This window comes from Bombina bombina, chromosome 3 (genome assembly GCF_027579735.1).
Source record: "Bombina bombina isolate aBomBom1 chromosome 3, aBomBom1.pri, whole genome shotgun sequence".
NCBI classification, from domain to species: domain Eukaryota; kingdom Metazoa; phylum Chordata; class Amphibia; order Anura; family Bombinatoridae; genus Bombina; species Bombina bombina.
In genome coordinates this window covers 750,579,590-750,601,318 of record NC_069501.1, presented here as the reverse complement: position 1 = coordinate 750,601,318, position 21,729 = coordinate 750,579,590, and the positions used below count along the sequence as shown (strand labels likewise).

Genomic DNA, 21,729 nt, shown 5'->3' with positions numbered 1-21,729 from the left:
AAAATTCAAGAACAAGGGGTCATGAGCTCAAGCTGAAGGTTAGTAGATTCAGGAGTAATTTGAGGAAGCACTTCTTTACAGAAAGAGTGATTGATTTATGGAATAAACTTCCTCAAGAGGTAGTAGCAACAAACACTGTGGGGGACTTTAAAAATGCATGGGACAAGCATAAGGCTATCCTACGAACTAGATAAGTTTATACTGTTAGGTAAGGTCGGGCAGACTTGCTGGGCCTATGGCTCTTATATGCCGTCAATATCTATGTTTCTATGTTTCTAAAATTACAGCAGAATACAACATAATATGCTTACATTTTAACTTTTGGATGTGTTAATACAATTTTTCCATAGATCATTAAAAGTCTAACAGATATTAAAATGTCCTAATAGCTTTAGAAGCATATTCTAAATCATATTTCATATTTTTTAATAACTGGGATGATTTAAAAACTAATGAACAGCTGTAACAAGGAACAATCTCTTCTGAATCCACTTTGAATTTAAACTATATCTTAATGCACATATTCCCCTGTCATTTAACAAGCTATGTTGATTTGGCATTTTCAATTTCTACTCTATTACAGAATGCATTATTATTTTAATGTCTCAAATAGTTTGCAAATGAAGAATGTTTTTTAATCTCAATAACTCTAATTATCTCTGAAACAAAGCAAAACATTGCTTGCATAAAAAGACCACTTATTAAGAATTTACAAATATTTGTTGATCTAGATGCATTTTTAATGTTTATTTTTTTAAGGTTATGTTTTAGGAGTACTTATGTCCATATAGGATTGCATGCTTAATTAGACATTTTCCAAAGGGAAATGCTAACCTATAAATCACTTAAAAAATGAAGGAACACGTTTCTAAAAATCTGACTAGAAAAAATCACTACATCTCTATGTACAAATAGAAGATATTTTACCCCAACATTTCTTCAGCTCTTAAGAGTAAGTGCATTGTGAGCAGTTATTCTTTAGTCTTTATACTGACATCTGCATGGTGAAAAAAAAAATAGACAATCAACATCATCAGTGCAGAGTTCACACTTTGCTTTACTGTGATCTTGTGGGATTTTACCATATTCTTATAAGAATTCATAGTAAAGTTCCTTAAAGGGACAGTTTACTCAAAAATTTTCTCCCCTTTAATTTGTTCCCAATGATCCACTTTACCTGCTGGAGTATATTAGATTGTTTACAAGTAGCTCCTTTACCCTTATATAGGCATTTGAAATTGTTGATTTAGCATGTGGTATCCCCACCTATTCTGAAAGTTTGTGGCCGCGCGTACCAGCTATAGATAAGCTTTGTAAACACAGCCAGCAGAAGAAATTACACTCCCAGTCGGATATAGCAGAGATAGGGTAATAAAATGTTGATTTTCCATTGTTCTCTCAAAGTATTGGTGATTGTTTTAAGGACAGATATAAGATAAAGAAGCAGGTATATGTGCACAATGTGATACAGTAATGAGATCTGATTATACCTACAAGCTCAACCCATTTTATTAGGTTGTAGCTTCAAAACACAAAATCAGAGCTTTAATATACACAAATAAGCCTTAAAAAGCTAATTTTCATACATTTTTTACTCTGCAGTTGGTAAAAAAAGTAATTGTAAACACATTAAGGGAAAAACTATTTTACAGTATACTGTCCCTTTAAGCTGAAGAGGAAGTGAACAACTGTGCTTGCACATAAAATATGCACGCTACATTGTAAGTCCAAAAACAAAGTCAATTGGGCGAGAGCAGGGTATATCAATCCCCCAAACAAGTGAGTGTTTGGGTGATTAATCTAAAAAAGTTAAATTTGTAATTGCAGACTTGCTCATGCAAGCCTGTACTGCAAATACTCAAACGCTGCAAATGCAGCTTCAAAAATGTTCTCTTATAAAATGTATGTAACAAAAGTAGACAAAATAATGAATAGTATCTAATACAAAAGCAGGCAACTCAATATGTGCGAGCAGATCTAGTTACTTGTCATATGTCTGTTTGTTGTTTGTTTGTTTTTTTGGTTGACTAGGCTATCTATGAGATTGCTATTTCAAGTTTGCCCAATCAAAGTTTGGGCCACAATGCAGCTTTCCAGTGCATTTTATTGGCCATGCGGTTTGAATCAGGAAGGAATTGTTTAGTACTTTGATCCTTAAATAGTGCTAGACATTTTCAATTGACAAATATACATTGATGGGACAAAATGGGAGATATCCTGTTTGGTCTGTACAACAAGTGAATTAACACCTCACATTTCAAGATAGATAATAGCACACAAGCAATTAAAAACAATGGCAGTTAACATTGATTATGTAGATATTGTTTAAACATAACTAAGGGGACTCTACAGATTCATTTGATGAACTGGTGAAGTGCTCTGCATGAGCTTTTTAAGCAATTTTAAAAATCTGTGTCAGTTCCATATAAGTTAATTAGAAAATCCATTTATCTCATGTTTTGTGAGCAAATGTTGTAATCGTTTAAACTAGGCCTGTATTGTACTTAGGCAGAATTCATACACTTTTCTAGCAGCTTTTCATATGCCTTTTTCAAATTCAACAATGTTGACTTGTTGGAAACCTATTTGGTTAATATTGAAAGGCATAACTTGGCTGTTGGCATGCTTTGTAACGGTCATCTCCTAGTAAAATATAGTGCCATAACCACTGCTGAGACATGAAACTAGTGCGCAAATAAAACAGGATTATCAGAATGTTTATAAATGTAATGAAGGGTTTAAAGATTTTAAAAACATTAATTATAAAATTGCGTAACATTTATTTTCTTTTTATTTACGTGCACACAATGCTAGCATTTATATTATTTATTAAACAAACAAAACAAGTCTAGACACATTTCGCAGTCATCTTCATTATTGAATCGGTAATTCACTATGGGGTAGAATTTTTTATGCAGGGGATACTGCATTCTACACCGATAGTTTCAGGTCTTCCTAAAATGTAAGTTAAGAAGCAGCGGTCGTAAGACCACTGTTTCTTAACTTCTCCACCACCTTGTAGGTGGCGGACTGAAATCATCCCGATCTGATCGGGATGATTGACACCCCCTGCTAGCTGTCGGCTTTGCACACGCATTTAACTAGAAATGCTTGTTCAATGATAAATGCCGGCAGTGTATGCTGTGGGCATCTAGCGATGTCGAGCAGACATGACTCACTATAGTGAATCTTGTCCGCTCTCCATTTAATAAATTTACCCCTATGATGTTGTGTCTGAAAGAAACCCTTCAAAAGCTTGAGAAAAATGTATTTATGTTTTTTTTTTCCTCCTTTATCTCAGAACCATTCCATATATTGCAGGACTTTCACAGCTAGAAAGGACTGTCTGTCTGTACCTGCCACAACTTCCATGCTTAGGGCAAATGTCCTGGTTTCCAGAGACTGTATGACTCATGACACACGAAAATCCCACCCTCATACCATTGATTCTCCTCTCTTTTCCAAAAAGTTTTTTTTTTGCTGTATCATATTTGTAACTTTGTCGGCTTCACTTCAGAAATTAGCACAATTTTGCTTCTAATTTACTAGAAAGCAATAGAAATTAGACTTGTGCAGCCAAGGCATTTTTGATTTTTCAAAAAATGTTGTGCCGAAAATTTGTTGGCTGCACTATTCTGTATTTGTTAAGTTTAAAACAAAACAAATACTGAATTTTAGTTCAACATTTACATTTTGAAGTCCACCTGTAATGTTCAAAGCTACAGGTCAAATCACCTGTAACAATACTTACCATAAAGCGCTTTGGAGAGCGCACTAACCTGAACCACTTTTTGCCTGAGCCCCAGCTGCGCTAACAGCAGGCTTAACAATCTTGGTTCCAAGGACCTTAACTTAAGCATCCTCTTAGCACTGCCGGGGCTCTAGCAAGAAGAGGGTTGGTATAGCGCGCTCTTCAGAGCACCCTTAGGTAAATATTTACCCCATAAAAAAATTAAAGGAAACACAACACTTTTCATCAGTATTTTTTTGTTTTCTTTGGTGCATTTATTCATTGAAACAAAAACTAATATCTGATTTTGCTCATATTTAATAGAAATATAGAGACAAAGTGATTAGTTAGAGCAAGAGAATTCTAATTGATCGGAAATAGCTTACCTTTTTTATTTTTATAGTTTCTTGGAAATGTATTTACCTGCCACACATTTCCGGCAACACAACGGAAAGCTCTCTCTGATATTTTTTAGCACTTTTGCACATAAATGGTTTTACTTTATTTTGTACATTTTATTTCAGTTGTTATGATGTATAATTAAGTGTCATTCATGTTATCATGTATTTATCTATTTTTATCTGTTGCACTTTAAAGTACATGCAGGGGTAAATCTAGAAGATACTGTAAAATAGAGATTGCAATCTTGAAGACAGTCTATGATTAAGACCCCTAGGGGGTGCAAAACTTGTCAACACCTTCTGATAGAATACTTTTCATATCTGTGGATTTTTTTTATCACATTATTAATAAAAGCCATGTTTTTTTTGTTTTTTTTTAGTTTACACCCTGAGAAAGCTTTCCATTGTGCTTACTGATAATTTATGGCTTGGTCTGCTTTTGGGAAAGCACTCCAAGCTTATTGGGGTTAGTTTCAGTGGAAATCATTTGCACTTCTGATTCCCGGACCTGGAGCTAATGGCTGTAGTATTTGGCATGAAAAATAAATGTCATTGTGGTGCCTCATGTGTAATGCTTGTCCTTCCCTGTATCAAGTTATATAGATACAAAGTAACCAATAGCAACAGTTTTTTTTTTTTTTTGCTACTGTATAAAGTCCAGTTTACATAATTAATTCATAACATTTTATTATATTAATATTTTGTTTTACAATGTCAGGGACAGACAAAGGTCTCTATTTTGGCAATCTTTTATTTTACCCCCTCATTATGTGAACTACTTTTTTGGGCTATTACACTAAAGCCAGTTGTACAGCTCAATGCTCTAATGACCTCTGCAGTCAACAAAGTCACTTTCACACTTCACTTTCTGTCAGAGCTCCTATTGGAGGAAATCATGTGACATTGGCACACACCACCTGTGTTTCCACAGGGGGGTGATTGAAGTAAGATGCAGACTTTTGTTGCAGCATAATATTGCAAAGTAACCCCTTTTATTTTTTTACATTTGCTTTCCCTTTAATACCTACTGTATGCATAAACTATTTTAAATCTATTTTTCCTACATGATATACACAGTTCTGTGAATCATCTTAAAATAAATTCAACTTCAGCATTGGAAAAGTAATGCATGAAAGAAAGTAATAAACTGTGAACAGATCAATCTTTCTATAACTACCATACTTTACTAGCCTAAGTTTGAAATGTTACAATTGATTCAAATGATGTGCATATATTTTCTCAATTTCTGGGGCTTCTATCCATAGTCAGTTCAAGTGACCTGTAGTAGATTTATTTTATTCTGCAATGTAGGACCAGAAAGCAGTCCATAAAACAATCAGGATACACATTAATAACTATTGCTTTCACTGATCTAGGTTTCACTGCTTTTCTCTGAAACTTATAAATGATAAAGGAGTCTGAAAATTAGTTATGTAAAATAATATTTCCAAATTAGATTAATTTTATTAATGGTATGATTGTCATTTGTTTTCAGTTGTAGGTTTAGTTACAATATTGCCTGACTGCACATAGAAAAGTAATGTGATGCTTTCCAAAGCTTAGTCAATATCCAGCAATAAGAAGATCAGTTGCTTTCCTAAATCTGTACTGTGCATAGGGTTGCCACCTGTCCCTTAAAATACCGAACACTTATAAGTTACACATGCTGCAGGGTGTGCAGGGAGGAATATGCATAGTGCTATCCAGAAACACAATACATGTTCCTCCCTGCACACCCTGCAGCATGTGTAACTCATAAGTGCCCAGGAAAACATGGCTGAGGTGGCAACCCTAACTGTGCATAAAAAGTAGTAAACTTTTTACCACATACCTTGTGTTCACATAGTGAAAAAATGTATTTCATGTTTATGCTTCAGTTTTTAAACAGAGCTTGTTTTAAAAAAGCCAGAAGTTATTGTCACATGAAAAATATTGAAACTTAATTACACTTTACCTTTGAATAATCCATTTAAGGTTAGAAGAAAAAAAATAAAAAAAATAAAAAAAAATAGAGGCTTTGTCAAACTCTATTCTAACACGATACATCTAAAGTATTAGTTAATTGCAGAATCAGTTTGGTTAATTGCCTAGAATGAACTAGGGATGCTTGAACAAACCATGTAACTCAGCTGGTGTGATTTGTAAGCTGCTGCAACTTAAAGGGATATGAAACCCAGAAATGTTTTTTATTATTCAGACAGAGAATACAATTTTAGATTTTTTTTTTACCATTTTACTTCTATTTTCAAATGTGTTTAATTTCCATGTTACTTAGCTGAAGGGATACCAATGAGCACTACATGACAGGAGAGCTTATATCCCTGCTTTTCAACAAAACATACCAAGAGAACAAAGAGATTTCTATAATAGAAATAAATATGAAAGGTGTTCATAATTTAGGGTGACCATATTGCCGCTTTAAAAAGGGACACATATGAAAAATAAATGTTAGGGTTCTTACGATGGAACATTATTCAAAACATTTCTTTAAACGGCCCTGACATATGTATTTTTCATATGTGTCCCTTTTTAAAGCGGCAATATGGTCACCCTATTATAATTGCATGTTCTATTTGAATAATTAAAGAAACATTTTTGGGTTTCATGCCCCTTTGTTACAGGGTGAGTTTTCAGCCTTCAGATCATAATTTTGTGCCAAAATATTATCTAATGTTCAAAACGCATTCTTAAAAATGCATGATATGTATTGTATATATGTACTGCAATATTGTAAATGTTATCTTCCAACAAACTAAGGTCATTTTTATTAAATGTAATATGGTGCGGTTTTACTTTCTGGTGTTAAAAAAGGAGAAACATTATACTTAAAGGACAATTCTTTTATATATATATATATATATATATATATATATATATATATATATATATATATATATATATATATATATATATATATATATATATATATATATATATATATATATATATAGCAGCAGTTAAATATCCAATTTCACATTCATATGTATAAAAAAATACAGAACATTGCTACATTTTGGAAATCTTAAAGCAAAATTTAATAGAAAAAAATGATTGATATATCATTTTAATGGAAATCAGAATTTAGCAATTCCATTGTAAGTAAGCTTTCAATCTCACTGTTTAAATGATGCATTTAAAATGTTTTTGGTGTTTATATAGGGGAACAATACAATACACCGAACAACTGGTGTGCAAACCAAATTTAAACTTGACATAAGTTAAAGCGATATCTTTGTGTTGGTCACATTTAGGGTTGCCACCTCAGCCATGTTTTCCTGGGCACTTATGAGTTACACATGCTGCAGGGTGTGCAGGGAGGAACATGTATTGTGTTTCTGGACAGCACTATGCATATTCCTCCCTGCACACCCTGCAGCATGTGTAACTTATAAGTGTTCTGTATTTTAAGGGACAGGTGGCAACCCTAGTCACATTATTTACTCTACCTTCCCAATAGTGTGCACCAAAACTTAAAGGGGCATTATACACTCAATTTTTCTGTGCAAAAATGTTTTGTAGTTGATCCATTTATATAGCCCATACAGTTTTTTTTGTTTATGTTTTTAAAATGTATAGTTTTGCTTATTTTTAAATAACATTGCTCTGATTTTCAGACTCCTAGCCAAGCCCCAATGTTTTAGGATAATACTGATGTATAACTAGCTTGCTCCTGTTTGTATAAAGAGTTTTTTCTTATGCAGAGGAAGGGGGAGGGGGGTGTCTGTTTGTCCCACTTGCAGTGGGTGTTCTAGTGACCTTGTCAACAGAGCTAAGCTGGGAGCTACTAAGTAAGTTTTTAAATGGTTTTATACTGGATTTTACGGAGCCCCAGAAGTGTCACACAAGATTTTTTTATAAATCGTGAGAACATTTTACTAAACCGTGCACACATTTTGCTAAATCGTGCGCACATTTTGCTAAATAGTGAGCACATTTTGCTAAATCGTGTGCGCAATTTATAATCATGCTATTTCACCTTAAGCATTAATTCTCCCACTTATAGATCAGCCTACTCACCAGCTACACTTTCCTTTTCAGTTCAGTCAGTGTGTTAGTGAGAATCAGTACAGACAGACAGACTGGTAAATAACTGCACCTTAGCTTCAGTCACATGGATTTCTAAAAGCCCAATGTTAACATTATGTTATGTAATAAACAGTACATTTAGCATTGCAATGCTCACAAAGCATATATATCATTTCACAATACAATGCAATTATATTCAAATTATTGGAGGTGAAATAGGTGTACATAAATTATATTATATTTTAAGTATATATTGAACAGAAATTAGTTAATTATTCAGGTTAAAAACTGGTTTTTCAAAACAAAATAGTTGTGCTCCCTGTAAAATAAATATGATTTTACAATATCAAATACATATTTTTCTGTCATTTCTCTATAAAATATTTTCACATTCTTCTATCTTTTTTTTAAGCAGGGTAATGTTGGCAATTCAATTTTTATTAATACTATGGAGACATCCAATTTGATTCCACTACCTAAAGAAAAAAAATGGAAGTGAAAACTGTACACATTTTCATAATGATCTGTGCACAATAGAATCATGGAGACCTGTGTTATTGTACACACAATACTGTACATTGCGAAGGTTATCCAAAATATAGGGATTAGATTCCAAAGCAGTATAGCGGCAAAATGTGTTGTTTACATTGAGATTATCAGTCTGAGTAGTGTAAAGTTTAAAGGGACAGTCTACTTGAAATGTTTTATTGTGTAAAAGATAGATTGCGATTTTCTACCCATTCCCCAGCTTTGCACAACCAACATTGTTATATTAATATAATTTATAAGAACTAAAATCTATAGCATTTTATACGTTTTTCACAGCAAAACAAAAAAGTTAATGTGTACCATATAGATAACACTGGGCTGACTCTCGTTGAATCGTAAGTGATCACTGATTGGCTAAATTCAAGTATGCACACACCTCTGAGATAAGGGGGGTTGGTGCAAAGCCTTAGATACAAGGTAATCACAGATGATTTAGCATTGTATTGTGAAATTATATGTTACGGTTGCCTCCAGGCTGGCTGGAAGTTGGACTGTAGAAAAGGATGCTCCTAGCGCTCACCAAAGGAGCAGCAGCACCGTAGACTCTATAACTGCTGCGTAGCCACCATAAGTAATGCAGACTCTATGAACCACCGCTGCTGGGCTGGTATCTCGCCGTCTGCTCTGCGCCCTGGACCTATGAACAGGCTCCAGTAGGTGAACCTCTTCCTTCTGTAGCAATCCCTGCAGCTAAGGGAGTATGAAGAGCATAGCAATCCCTGTAGTGATTATAAGCTGTATCCTACAAACATGAGTCAAAGCTTCAAGTTAGAGGGTCAACATAGGTCTGATGTGCTGGAGCACACAGCCTGCTTTTTATTGAGGTTACATGCAAACAGGACACTCTCAGGGGGAGGCATAAAATCCCCCATCACACATTTGATATTAGATAGAGACACACTCCCTTTGATAGGCCACAACATTACTTCAGCAGATAACATTTTACACACAATAAAACAATGCAGTCCACCTTATCACTACTAGAAGTCTGATTAGACAATGGGAAAGTTTATCACTAAACTTAATTAGAGCTTATCCCAGCAAACTTGTATTTAGAATGCTTCTTGAAGCTGAACAAAGTTATCTCTGTAGTTCTGACCGAAGGGTCTGTCACATAGCACTTAATGGCACACAATGAAACTGAACCAAGTGGGAGAAAGCCAGGGACAAGTCATGGGGACATAGTCTTAAAGGGGCATTGTTCACCAAAGTCACAATATGTCCCCAGACGGTTCTTAAAGGGCCATACACACCCAATAAAAGTCAATATGTCCTCAGGGGCACAATCTTCCAGGGGCCATAGTCATGTGGAAGGAGGCTGGCAAATAGGCTTCTCCAAAATCCAGGGAAGCAGGGCAATTTTCCATTTAAAGGGCCAGTTACAAATAGCAGTTTGTAACATATCTCCCCTTTTGGAGGGAGACTAACCAGGCACCTGACCTTCTGCCGGTCAGTGCCTAAGTTAGTCTCGCAACCCACCCACAAATAATCGTTAGCAGCAAAGTATCCCCCCCACAATACGTAGTACTGGCCTGTAAGTTCCAGGTTGTAGGATGAAAGTGTAGCATCCTCAGCCTTCCTGGCGCAGCTGGGCAAATAGCTGATGGTACTTGGGGGGCAGAGGCCAGCGGCACTCTGCCCTGGTGCCAGCGCTTCTGCTGGGGTGAGGGGTTTGCAGGCCAGTCCTGTAACAAGGACAAGGTCTGTAGGGCAGAGGCCAGCAGCGCTCTGTCCTGATGCCAGCTCTTCTGCTGGGGGAATTGGGGCATAGTCCTGCCCGGTGGCAAAGGGAACGTGGGGGTCAGTGGGGGTTAACATCTCCACTGTTAACCCTGGGCCCAAGTTAGGAGTTAGCTGGGGAGGGGGAGATAGGCTTACCTCCTCCTCCTGATACTCCGGTGGCCGTTGGGAAGGGGGGTCGATGCTCTCCGCTTCCTGTGGAACATGCTGCGGCTGGGGAGAGAGACCGGTTGTCTCCTCTCCCTGGAAGGCACACTCCGGCTGGGGAGGGAGGTCGATGCTCTCCCCTCCCTGTAGCTGGGTCAGTCGCTGGGGATCTGGGCCGCCTGCCCAGCATCCCTGTAGGGCCGGTAGAGAGACTGCGGTCCCATCTCCACCTGCCTGCTGGGGGTCCTCCCAGGACCAGTCTATGAGGCCGGCTGCCTCTAGTATCTCTGGTTGGGGTTGGGGATGGAGACCGGTTGTCTCTTCCCTCTGCACAGTATACTGCCGCTGGGGAGGGAGGTCGCTGCTCTCCTCTCCCTGTGGAACATGCTGCGGCTGGGGAGAGAGACCAGGTGTCCATACCCTCAAACTCCACAGTTGGCGCTCAAAGGCTCGTGCCGCTTCGTTCTCAGTAGCCAATTCCCGGATGAGGCGACTGACTACCTCCTGTGCAGGGTCTGGACCATATCGGACTAGCCGCCTCTTTACCTCTGGAACGAAATCCGCGCCCTCATAGCGACGGATCAGGTTGAGGTGCTCTTCACAGGGTTCTGACCAGTATCTTGTCAGCTCCATGCTGCTGTAGGTAGGGACGCTGCGCAGTGGCTAGCATTGTCCTCAATAACTTTCCTACGATACCAGTGCTGTTGTGGTGCTGCTCCTTGCGCTAGGACGCGATCCCACCACTGCCACCAAATGTTATGGTTGCCTCCAGGCTGGCTGGAAGTTGGACCGTAGAAAAGGATGCTCCTAGCGCTCACCAAAGGAGCAGCAGCACCGTAGACTCTATAACTGCTGCGTAGCCACCATAAGTAATGCAGACTCTATGAACCACCGCTGCTGGGCTGGTATCTCGCCGTCTGCTCTGCGCCCTGGACCTATGACCAGGCTCCAGTAGGTGAACCTCTTCCTTCTGTAGCAATCCCTGTAGCTAAGGGAGTATGAAGAGCATAGCAATCCCTGTAGTGATTATAAGCTGTATCCTACAAACATGAGTCAAAGCTTCAAGTTAGAGGGTCAACATAGGTCTGATGTGCTGGAGCACACAGCCTGCTTTTTATTGAGGTTACATGCAAACAGGACACTCTCAGGGGGAGGCATAAAATCCCCCATCACACATTTGATATTAGATAGAGACACACTCCCTTTGACAGGCCACAACATTACTTCAGCAGATAACATTTTACACACAATAAAACAATGCAGTCCACCTTATCACTACTAGAAGTCTGATTAGACAATGGGAAAGTTTATCACTAAACTTAATTAGAGCTTATCCCAGCAAACTTGTATTTAGAATGCTTCTTGAAGCTGAACAAAGTTATCTCTGTAGTTCTGACCGAAGGGTCTGTCACATAGCACTTAATGGCACACAATGAAACTGAACCAAGTGGGAGAAAGCCAGGGACAAGTCATGGGGACATAGTCTTAAAGGGGCATTGTTCACCAAAGTCACAATATGTCCCCAGACGGTTCTTAAAGGGCCATACACACCCAATAAAAGTCAATATGTCCTCAGGGGCACAATCTTCCAGGGGCCATAGTCATGTGGAAGGAGGCTGGCAAATAGGCTTCTCCAAAATCCAGGGAAGCAGGGCAATTTTCCATTTAAAGGGCCAGTTACAAATAGCAGTTTGTAACATTATATATATGCTTTGTGAGCATTGTAATGCTAAATGTACTGTTTGTCACATAACATAATGCTAATATTGGGCTTTTAGAAATCCATGTGACTGAAGCTGAGGTGCACAGTTACTTACCAGTTTGTACTGAAACTCACTGACACATAGTGCTTGATTTATCAATCAACGGGCGGACAGGGGCGTACATATTTGCCCCTGTCCACCCCAGCTCTCAACTGGTGGACAGCAATCTGCTCCCGGAATTTAACATTGCACACGGGCGCTAGTTTGCGCTCACCTGCAATTCCGCTACCTACCCACACACAGTCAATCACTCGCAGGCAAGAGCTTTCAATTTCCCTGGTTGGACAAGGAGAAGAGGGTAAGAAAGCAGCGGTCTCATGGCCGCTGCTTGATAAATCAAAACTGTAGGTTCTCTTGTGAGAACCTGCAGTCATAGGGAGGAGAAGGGCTTCATAAATCGAGCCCATAGTGATGCCCAGTTCATGAACAATGCAGTAGAATTACATAATTAACAAGTGCATAATAAAAAGACAATGCTAAAACACCAACTCTGAAATTCAAATAAACAGTAGATTTTTTTCTGACAAATTATTTTTTTCTCTCATATTCCGGCCCCCTGTATCATGTGACAGACATCAGCCAGTTACAGACTAGTATACATATACCATGCAAGCTTGTGCACATGTTCAGTAGGATTCTGTTCCCCAGAAAGTGTCAATATAAAAAAACTGTGCACAATTTGATAATGGAAGTAAATTTGAAAGTGTCTTAAAACTGTATGCTCTGTCTAAATCATAAAAGGTTATTTTGACTTGAGTGTCCCATTTAACTAACTCCTTTGTAATGAAACACTCAGTTAACAGTACACTGATTCAAATATCAGGTCACAGCAGTTCTCAATAGACCCATGCCTTTACCCCTAACTGCACTTAAATATGCCTCACCATAACTTAGCCCTAAGACCCCTGTGAACCTAACTGCCCCTAAATTAACCCCAAATATTGCTGTGGAGCTCTGGGATAATAGTTATTTGGTCCAATTTAACAATTGTCGGATGGACATGATTCACTGTGGCGAACATGTCCCTCCAACATTGCTGTCCACCACCTCAGACGAGTTAAGGAGCAGCGGTCTTAATGTAAATAAAGCGGGCATCACTTCCCTGTGTATGATCATGGATAACCAGTTTTTTGTCAGATATGCAACTATTAGGCAAATACAACAGCACAAATGCAGCATACTCTGTTCTATGCACTGTGTTGGAACCCACACAATATATGCAGCATACTCTGGTCTATGCACCATGTTGTATGTATTTGTCTTAGTTTTTCATATGCAACAAAAGACTGGTTATCAATATGATATGGGTAAGAAATAGATGTAACACTGCATTGTGTGTCAGGAGGAGTCGGACAGTGACTCAGGAATCAGATCAGTGGAGCATCCGTATTAGAAGAATCTGTGGCTCATCCCTCATGTATCACGTGCCCAACAAGACTGATTAATTGGTTCATAAACTGGTTCAGTTAAACAAACCGTCCAAAATTAACTGATTCATCAAGATGAATCAGACTTCCCATCTCTACTGACACACTGAACTGAAAGAACTAGTAGCTGGTGGGCGGGAACTCATCCTCCTGTAGATAGGTCATCTAAACATGACTAGCTAGGGGAGGAGCAGGTTGATATGTAAGGCGGAGAATTCATGCTTAAAGGGACAGTATACACCAATTTTCATATAACTGCATCAAATAGACACTACAATAAAAAAGAATATGCACAGATACTGATCTAAAGTTACTTAGAAGCTCCAAATTTAGCACTCTTGATGAAATTAGCTGGAGCATCCAGTGAAAGGGTCTAGGTGCAGATACCACCCCCCCTTCCCTGCATATGAAAATACAGATTAGGCAAACAGGAGCCAGCAGTGGTCTGTAAATGCACATATACATCTGACACTTTGGGGCTTGGGTAGGAGTCTGAAAACCAGCACAATGTTATTAAAAAATAAGCAAAACAATACATTGTTACAAAAGCTGGACTGTATAAATGGATCATTTACAAAACATTTATGCAAAGAAAAATCTAGTGTATAATTTTCCTTTAAGGTGGGATAGTATGATTATAATAATTATTTATAAACTGTAAACACAATTTAGCTAAATTGTGAGCACGATTTAGCTAAATTGTGAGCACGATTTAGCTAAAAGGTGCTCACGATTTAGCTAAAAGGTGCTCACAATTTAGCAAAATGTGCACAAAATTTATAAATAAAAACCTTTTGTGACACCTCTGGGGCTCTGTAGGATTTTTATATCAGTATCTGTGCATATTATTCTTTATGGTAGTGTCTATTACATGCATTTATATGAAAATTTGTGTATACTGTCCCTTTAAGCAAATTAAAGGGACATTCCAGCCAAAATTTAAATGTACACAGGTGCATTTCAGTTTTGAAAAGAAGCATTTTTGCAATATACATGTATTAGCAAAGTGCTACTAGTAAGAGCTATAGCTTTTTCAAGAGTGTATTTAAGTATGCACCGTGCACCAGCATTTTAAAGGGTCAGTAAACCTTAAAAAAAATGTTATATAATTCTGCACATAGTGCAGAATTATATAACATTACATTAGCCAAACGTTTTAAATCATAATATTGCCTTTTCATTTTTAAAAAATATCGCCGTTTTACAGACCCGCTCTCTGGGCTCTGCTGAGCGGGTCTGTTGTTTTTACTGAGCGCATCGGGCCAGCTGTATAGTCACAGCCCGGCCCGACCGAGCCATTAGACACAATGCAGCTTGCTCCTGCTCTGTCTGACAGCGGGAGCGAGCTGCATTGCGTCTAATGGCGCGGTCGGGCCGGGCTGTGACTATACAGCTGGCCCGATGCGCTCAGTAAAAACAACAGACCCACTCAGCAGAGCCCAGAGAGCGGGTCTGTAAAACGGCGATATTTTTTACAAATAAAAAGGCAATATTATGATTTAAAACGTTTGGCTAATGTAATGTTATATAATTCTGCACTATGTGCAGAATTATATAACATTTTTTTTAAGGTTTACTGTCCCTTTAAATACAGCATTTGCTCAGAGATTGCTGATATGATACAAGCCCCAGTCAGTCAAAGTATTAACTTCTCCTTTCCAGTTATTTGCAGAACCCTTTTTTCCCCATGAATTCAAACAGATTCAACACTCTTATTACCAGTAATCTACACAGTGCAGGGAATTTATGTCAATAAGGCAGGACAATTATTGGGCCCCCATATTTCCAGTAATATGCACAATGCAGGAATTTTATAGCAAGCATTACACTCAGATCCATGATATAAACACTTTTAAAAGGGACAGTCTACTTGATTTCTTCTTTAAAAAGATAGATAACCACCTTACTACCCATTCTTAAGCTTTGCACAACCAATATTGTTATATTAACCCTTTAACGACCACAACATACACTTTATGTGTTGCTGGTCATTAAGGTTTTTTTTTTGGCCCATAATAGTGCGAAAGCCACACTATTAAAAAAATTAAGCCCCATTGGAAGAAAAGTGATGTACAGGGTATGTCACTGGTTGTTAAAGGGTTAATATACTTTATAACCATTAAACCTCTACATTTCTGACTGTTTCTAAGCCTCTACAGTCTGCCTCTTATCTCAGTGCATTTTATCAACTTTTCAGAGCCAGACAATGATAGTTCATGTGTGCCATATAGATATCAATGTGCTCAATCCTGAGTTATTTAAGAAGCAGCATGAACTGGCTAAAATGCAAGTTTGTAAATAACACTGGGATAAAGGGGCAGTCTGCAGAGGCTAAGATATAAGCTAATCACAAAATGTATACTAACATAACAGTGTTGGGTATTCAAAACAGAGAAATGGAAATAAGGGATTATCTACCCGAAAATGGTTTAATGTTCAAAAAGATAGACTGTCCATTTAAGGAAAGTAGCCAAAATGAGACAATGTCATTTAATTGTGTAGTCCAGGGTACATGTCTACCTTTACATCATTTTGGTCTGTGAAAATCCTAGTGCTGTCATGTGGCCACAGAAATATTCATTTGTGTGCCTCTTGTAAAGCTAGCCACACCTTTTCCCTGTACTAATCAGAAGTAAATGTTAGCAAACTCAACATTACCCATAATGCTGAGGTTATTGTAGAGAATGATAATTTAAACTCTGCCCAGCATAGATGGAAGCAAATGTGAAGCTTTCAGAGCCTATGTGGTACATTATTAAGGCCCATGCAAATGCTTAGTGATGTTGCGAATTGTTTGCCGGCGAATAGTTCCTGGCGAACATAGCATGTTTGCGTTCACCGTGGCGGGCGAACATATGTTCGATCCACCCCCTATTCGTCATCATTGAGTAATACTTTGACCCTGTACCTCACAGTCAGCAGGCACATTCCAGCCAATAAGCAGCAGACCCTCCCTCCCAGACCCTCCTACCTCCTGGACAGCATCCATTTTAGATTCATTTGGAAGCTGCATTCTTAATGAGAGGAGGGACAGTGTAGCTGCTGCTGATTTAATCGGGAAATCGATAGCTAGGCTAGTGTATTCAGTGTCCACTACAGTCCTGAAGGACTCATCTGATCTCTGCTGTAAGGACAGCACCCCAAAAAGCCCTTTTTAGGGCTAGAACATCAGTCTGCTTTTTTTTTTTTCCTGTGTAATCTAATTGCAGCCTGCCTGCCAGCGTGTGTGTCAGGCTCACAGCGTATACTGTGCCCACTTGCCCAGTGCCACCACTCATATCTGGTGTAACAGTAGTGTAGATTTAAAAAAAAAACCAACACTTTTTTGACTGTGTTAAATAATAGCAGTCAGTTTCCTTCACAAGTGTGCGTTTCAGAGCCTGCCTGCCAGGGCAGTGTCACCCCAGTGCAACTCATATCTGGTGTAATGGTAGTGTAGATTTAAAAAAAAACAACACTTTTTTGAATGTGTTAAATAATAGCAGTCAGTTTCCTTCACACGTGTGCGTTTCAGTGCCTGCCTGCCACGGCACAGTGTCACCCCAGTGCAACTCATATCTGGTGTAACAGTAGAATAGATTTAAAAAAAACAACACTTTTTTGACTGTGTTAAATAATAGCAGTCAGTTTCCTTCACACGTGTGCGTTTCAGGGCCTGCCTGCCAGGGCACAGTGTCACCCCAGTGACACCGGGGTGACACTACCTGATCGATACAACATCATACCTGATGTTTTAAAGCACGTTATTCCAAGCAATTTAGGAATGTTAGATGATTTATGCCCTTTATTGCTTAAAACCAGACTCTGCATCAACTATGTAATTTTCCATGGGAGTTTTGCCATGGATCCCCCTCCGGCATGCCACAGTCCAGGTGTTAGTCCCCTTGAAACAACTTTTCCATCACTATTGTGGCCAGAAAGAGTCCCTGTGGGTTTTAAAATTCGCCTGCCCATTGAAGTCAATGGGGGTTCGCCCGGTTCACCGGTTCGCAAACTTTTGGGGAAATTCGCGTTCGCTGTTCGCAAACCCAAATTTTTAGGTTTGCGACATCACTAATTGCAATCAAATACCACTAATATAAGAGTTTTTTATCCTTGTTGGGATGGACACTTGCTGGAGGGTTCCTTGAACTCACATTTTGTGCCTAGGCATATATATCCCCATGGAATAGACACTAGATAAACTATTGTTGACTTAAAAAAGGAATTCACTAAAAGAAACCTACAATTTAAAGTAAAAAAAATGACCTACATGATGTACATAGTAAAGCTGTTTATATGAACTGAGCCATTAGTTAGCATAAGAAAACTAGGACTTTAAATGTGGTATTTGAAATGTACAGCAGTGTTTTTCAATACATTTTGCATGATATCTGATTTTGTAAAAATGCTCCTGCTAAAGTGATAACTTTAAACTTGACAATAACATGGTAGTACACATGTGTGTTTGCAGATTGCACATGCTATAAATGATCCACCTAATAGCAGTATTTTTGCAAGTTTCTATGTAACTTTAAAATTAGAATTACAACAGAAAATAATATAGATATTTATAACATTATAGGGTTCATAAATTGCTTATGTTTTGCTTTTTAGTTTTGCAGTCAATATGAACAAAATTGCTCAGTACTACAAACTAATATTTTATAAGAATAAATAAATAAATAATATCAATGCATTCTTTTATAAACTTAATCCATCTGAATAAGTCTGTAACAGAACTTACTGGAATCTATTTTTAAATGCCAGCAAAATCAGTACTGATCTGATCTTGTTTACAGCACTAAGTACTATACTCAGTTTCACATTCTATTCGTATGACTTATTCAGACCCATCTTATCTGGCTATATTTAGATATGGAGAATGCAGTTGGTACTGTTTTTCATTTGAGGTACTGTAAGCAACTATTAAAAACTGACAGGCTTAAAGTTTAATCAAAAGTTCTTGTAATTTGTATTTTCTTAATAGTTACTTATTTTGTAGTAAGAACATGATGAAGAAACACTTTTATACGTCCTGTAAAATTATATTCCTTGCTGAGGAACAGTATTTTCCCATAATCCTTTACTGTTTTAAAAGTTCTAAATTGTACATTTTATTTTTCGACTACAAGATATAATAGTTGCAACAGCTATCTATTTTATTCAGTAAATAAATTACTTTATATGCAAAAGTAATACACTGAGATTTAGAGGGTAAAATGAAAAGTCTCATGTTACTTTGTACCTCATTGGCTTTGTGTCTAGGTGTGGCAGCTGTAAATATATCTGTGACTCACTGCAAATGTATCAGGATCATCCCACATTCTTGTAGGAAGTATTCACTAAGAGCTTTCTATATTTCTTTAAAACATTTTTAAGTATTCCATTTATACAATCAAATAGTAACAACTGTTTAACGTCAAATTGTGTTTTTTTCCCTCTCTTCAGAGATTTACAAGTTTGGAATATGTTACATTGTGTTTTGTTTACATAAGCCATCAAAAAAACAAAGAAACAAAAAACTTTATGACAAAAATGTAAATAAAATATCAAAATAGAAATCTAGAAATATGTAAAATTGTTTATATCAAGCAATTTTGTAAAAAAAAAAAAAAATCATTGGAAATAAGCACAACCGTGACACCAACAGAGTAAATAAAAAAGACTGGAAATCAGACGCTTCATCAAACTATACACATTAAATCAGATTGTGTGTGCTGCTTTTTCCTTGGTTGCAAAAGACTGAGCAACAAGGAGTTAAGACTATAGTTCATGCTTTAGCATACTTGTAATTCATGTAAATACTGAATGGTCTATAAATTACTACACTGATATACTTCCCAAACTAAAGCTGAGTGAGAGATCTGAAATACTATCTTACAGCAAAGCTTTACAGCGCCTTCCATTTACAGCTTAAATGACCTGCCCAATTGCACAAACGACTTAAAAAGCTGTCAGAAAATCTATCACTACACAAAAGAATAGCGTGCCACTTTTATAACATCACACACAAGGGACATTAATAAGACAAACAAATCACCCTGCTGCTATTTATTTTTCTAATTTCTCTTATTCAAACTCCAGAGAAAGTGCATTATAACATGATTTGCAAAACAAATTACCTGATCCGTGACATTATCCATTGAGTAGCAATCAGCATAACTAGCTGCAACATTTCTGCAAGCATTGCTGATGTTAATGCATATGGTAAGTAAAGTCGCAAAACATTTTTATAACCAACATGTTGTTTGCTAATTTTGGAATACAAATGTAAATTAAGCACACAAAAAAATCTGCATCACATAACCATATTATAATTTACTAAATTAGCTCGATGTCATTAAACACAACTGCAGACAGTTATTACTTGCTTTAAAGCTGAACTTTAAAAAAAACAGGGTTGACTTTACCAGATCTGTTTTTGATGATGTCACTGAATTCGTCTACAGCAGACTCTTCTCTGGGATCTACCTGAGGTCCACTCTCAGCCATTGTTCAGTCTGTTAAGAGATGAAGTTGCAAATAAGATATCCAAAGTCTTTTTTTATGTTTTCTATTCTCAATCAATTTGTATTGTGCAGAAAGACTCTAGCAATCAGTCCTTGTGATATGCCCCCTAAGGCAGACAGCCTTTAGCAAAACTGCAAATAGACTCTGCATTGAGAAGAGAGCAAAAACTGTCAACCCCAATGACCAGAGAAAACAGGTGCTCATATCTGTTCACCCTTAAAATAGAAATTCTGTATAAACTACAAGATCATGAATGTGTAGTGAGGACATATTAAACCTGACACTTTGTAAATCAGCATCAACTTGTAGATTCCAGAAACTATTTCCGCACTTTGCTAGATCAATACATAGACCAATAAAATACCAAATAGCCAAAATAAACTCACAAGACATACATAATTTAGTTATACCTCACTTAGCTGCTTACAGTAGTAATAAGAGAAGACTGTGTTCAATATACACTGTCTTATAAGAGATAAAAGTATGCCAAACATGACTCTTTTAATTGCCACCATTTCCCATTTAATATCTCCAGATACATATATTGAAATATAAAATCCCAAGTTTATATTTTTCAGTGTTATGACATTAAATTATACATATGGTGTTTTTTTTTTTTGTTTTTTTGTTTTTTATTAGGTATTACATTTTATTCAGGTATTTTCAAATATGGTATTACAATGTTTCAAATTTAATTACTGTGATTAGTAAAATCATTGCCACAAACCAATTTAAAACTATTTGATGCTTAAAGGAACAGTCAATTTCTTGACATTTCTGTTGTGTTGTTATAGAATAACATATCAACCAAGTCAATGTTTTTAAAACAAATTAACAACCTTTTTACTGCAATTAGTTTTCAATAGCCAAACTACCCCACCATTTGATTTATTTGGAAGAGCCAATCTTGGATTTAGTCTGCAGACAATAAAGCTTGTCACTGTTGTGAAGCTAGTACAAATGTAATGGTTTTGCAGTTGTTTCAGTTAAAACCAATTAGGCACAGATATGTAGAAGGGTTATAACTAGTGATGTCGCGAATAGTTCGCCGGTGAATAGTTCCCGGCGAACATAGCTTGTTCGCGTTCGCCGCAGCGGGCGAACATATGTGATGTTCGATCTGCCCCCTATTCGTCATCATTGAGTAAACTTTGACCCTGTATCTCACAGTCTGCAGACACATTTCAGCCAATCAGCAGCAGACACTCCCTCCCAGACCCTCCCAGCTCCTGGACAGCAGCCATTTTAGATTCATTCTGATCCTGCATTCTTAGTGAGAGGAGGGATAGTGTAGCTGCTGCTGATTTTATAGGGAAATTGATAGCTAGGCTAGTGTATTCAGTGTCCACTACAGTCCTGAAGGACTCATCTGATCTCTGCTGTAAGGACAGCACCCCAAAAAGCCCTTTTTAGGGCTAGAACATCTTTTTTTTTTTTTTTGCATGTGTAATTTT

At 37.5% G+C, this 21,729-nt stretch overlaps 1 protein-coding gene across 1 annotated transcript in view; it reads right to left on the bottom strand.

Annotated features, from left to right (window-relative positions):
• The window catches only part of DMD (dystrophin), a 4,487,195-nt gene extending 4,466,773 nt beyond the window's left edge, over nucleotides 1–20,422 (bottom strand). Inside the window, exon 1 of the mRNA XM_053707599.1 lies at nucleotides 20,176–20,422. Coding sequence (XP_053563574.1) covers nucleotides 20,176–20,257 — 82 coding nt within the window. The 5' untranslated portion in view covers nucleotides 20,258–20,422. The remainder of the gene's footprint in view (nucleotides 1–20,175) is intronic.
• Between the last annotated feature and the right edge of the window lie 1,307 nt (nucleotides 20,423–21,729).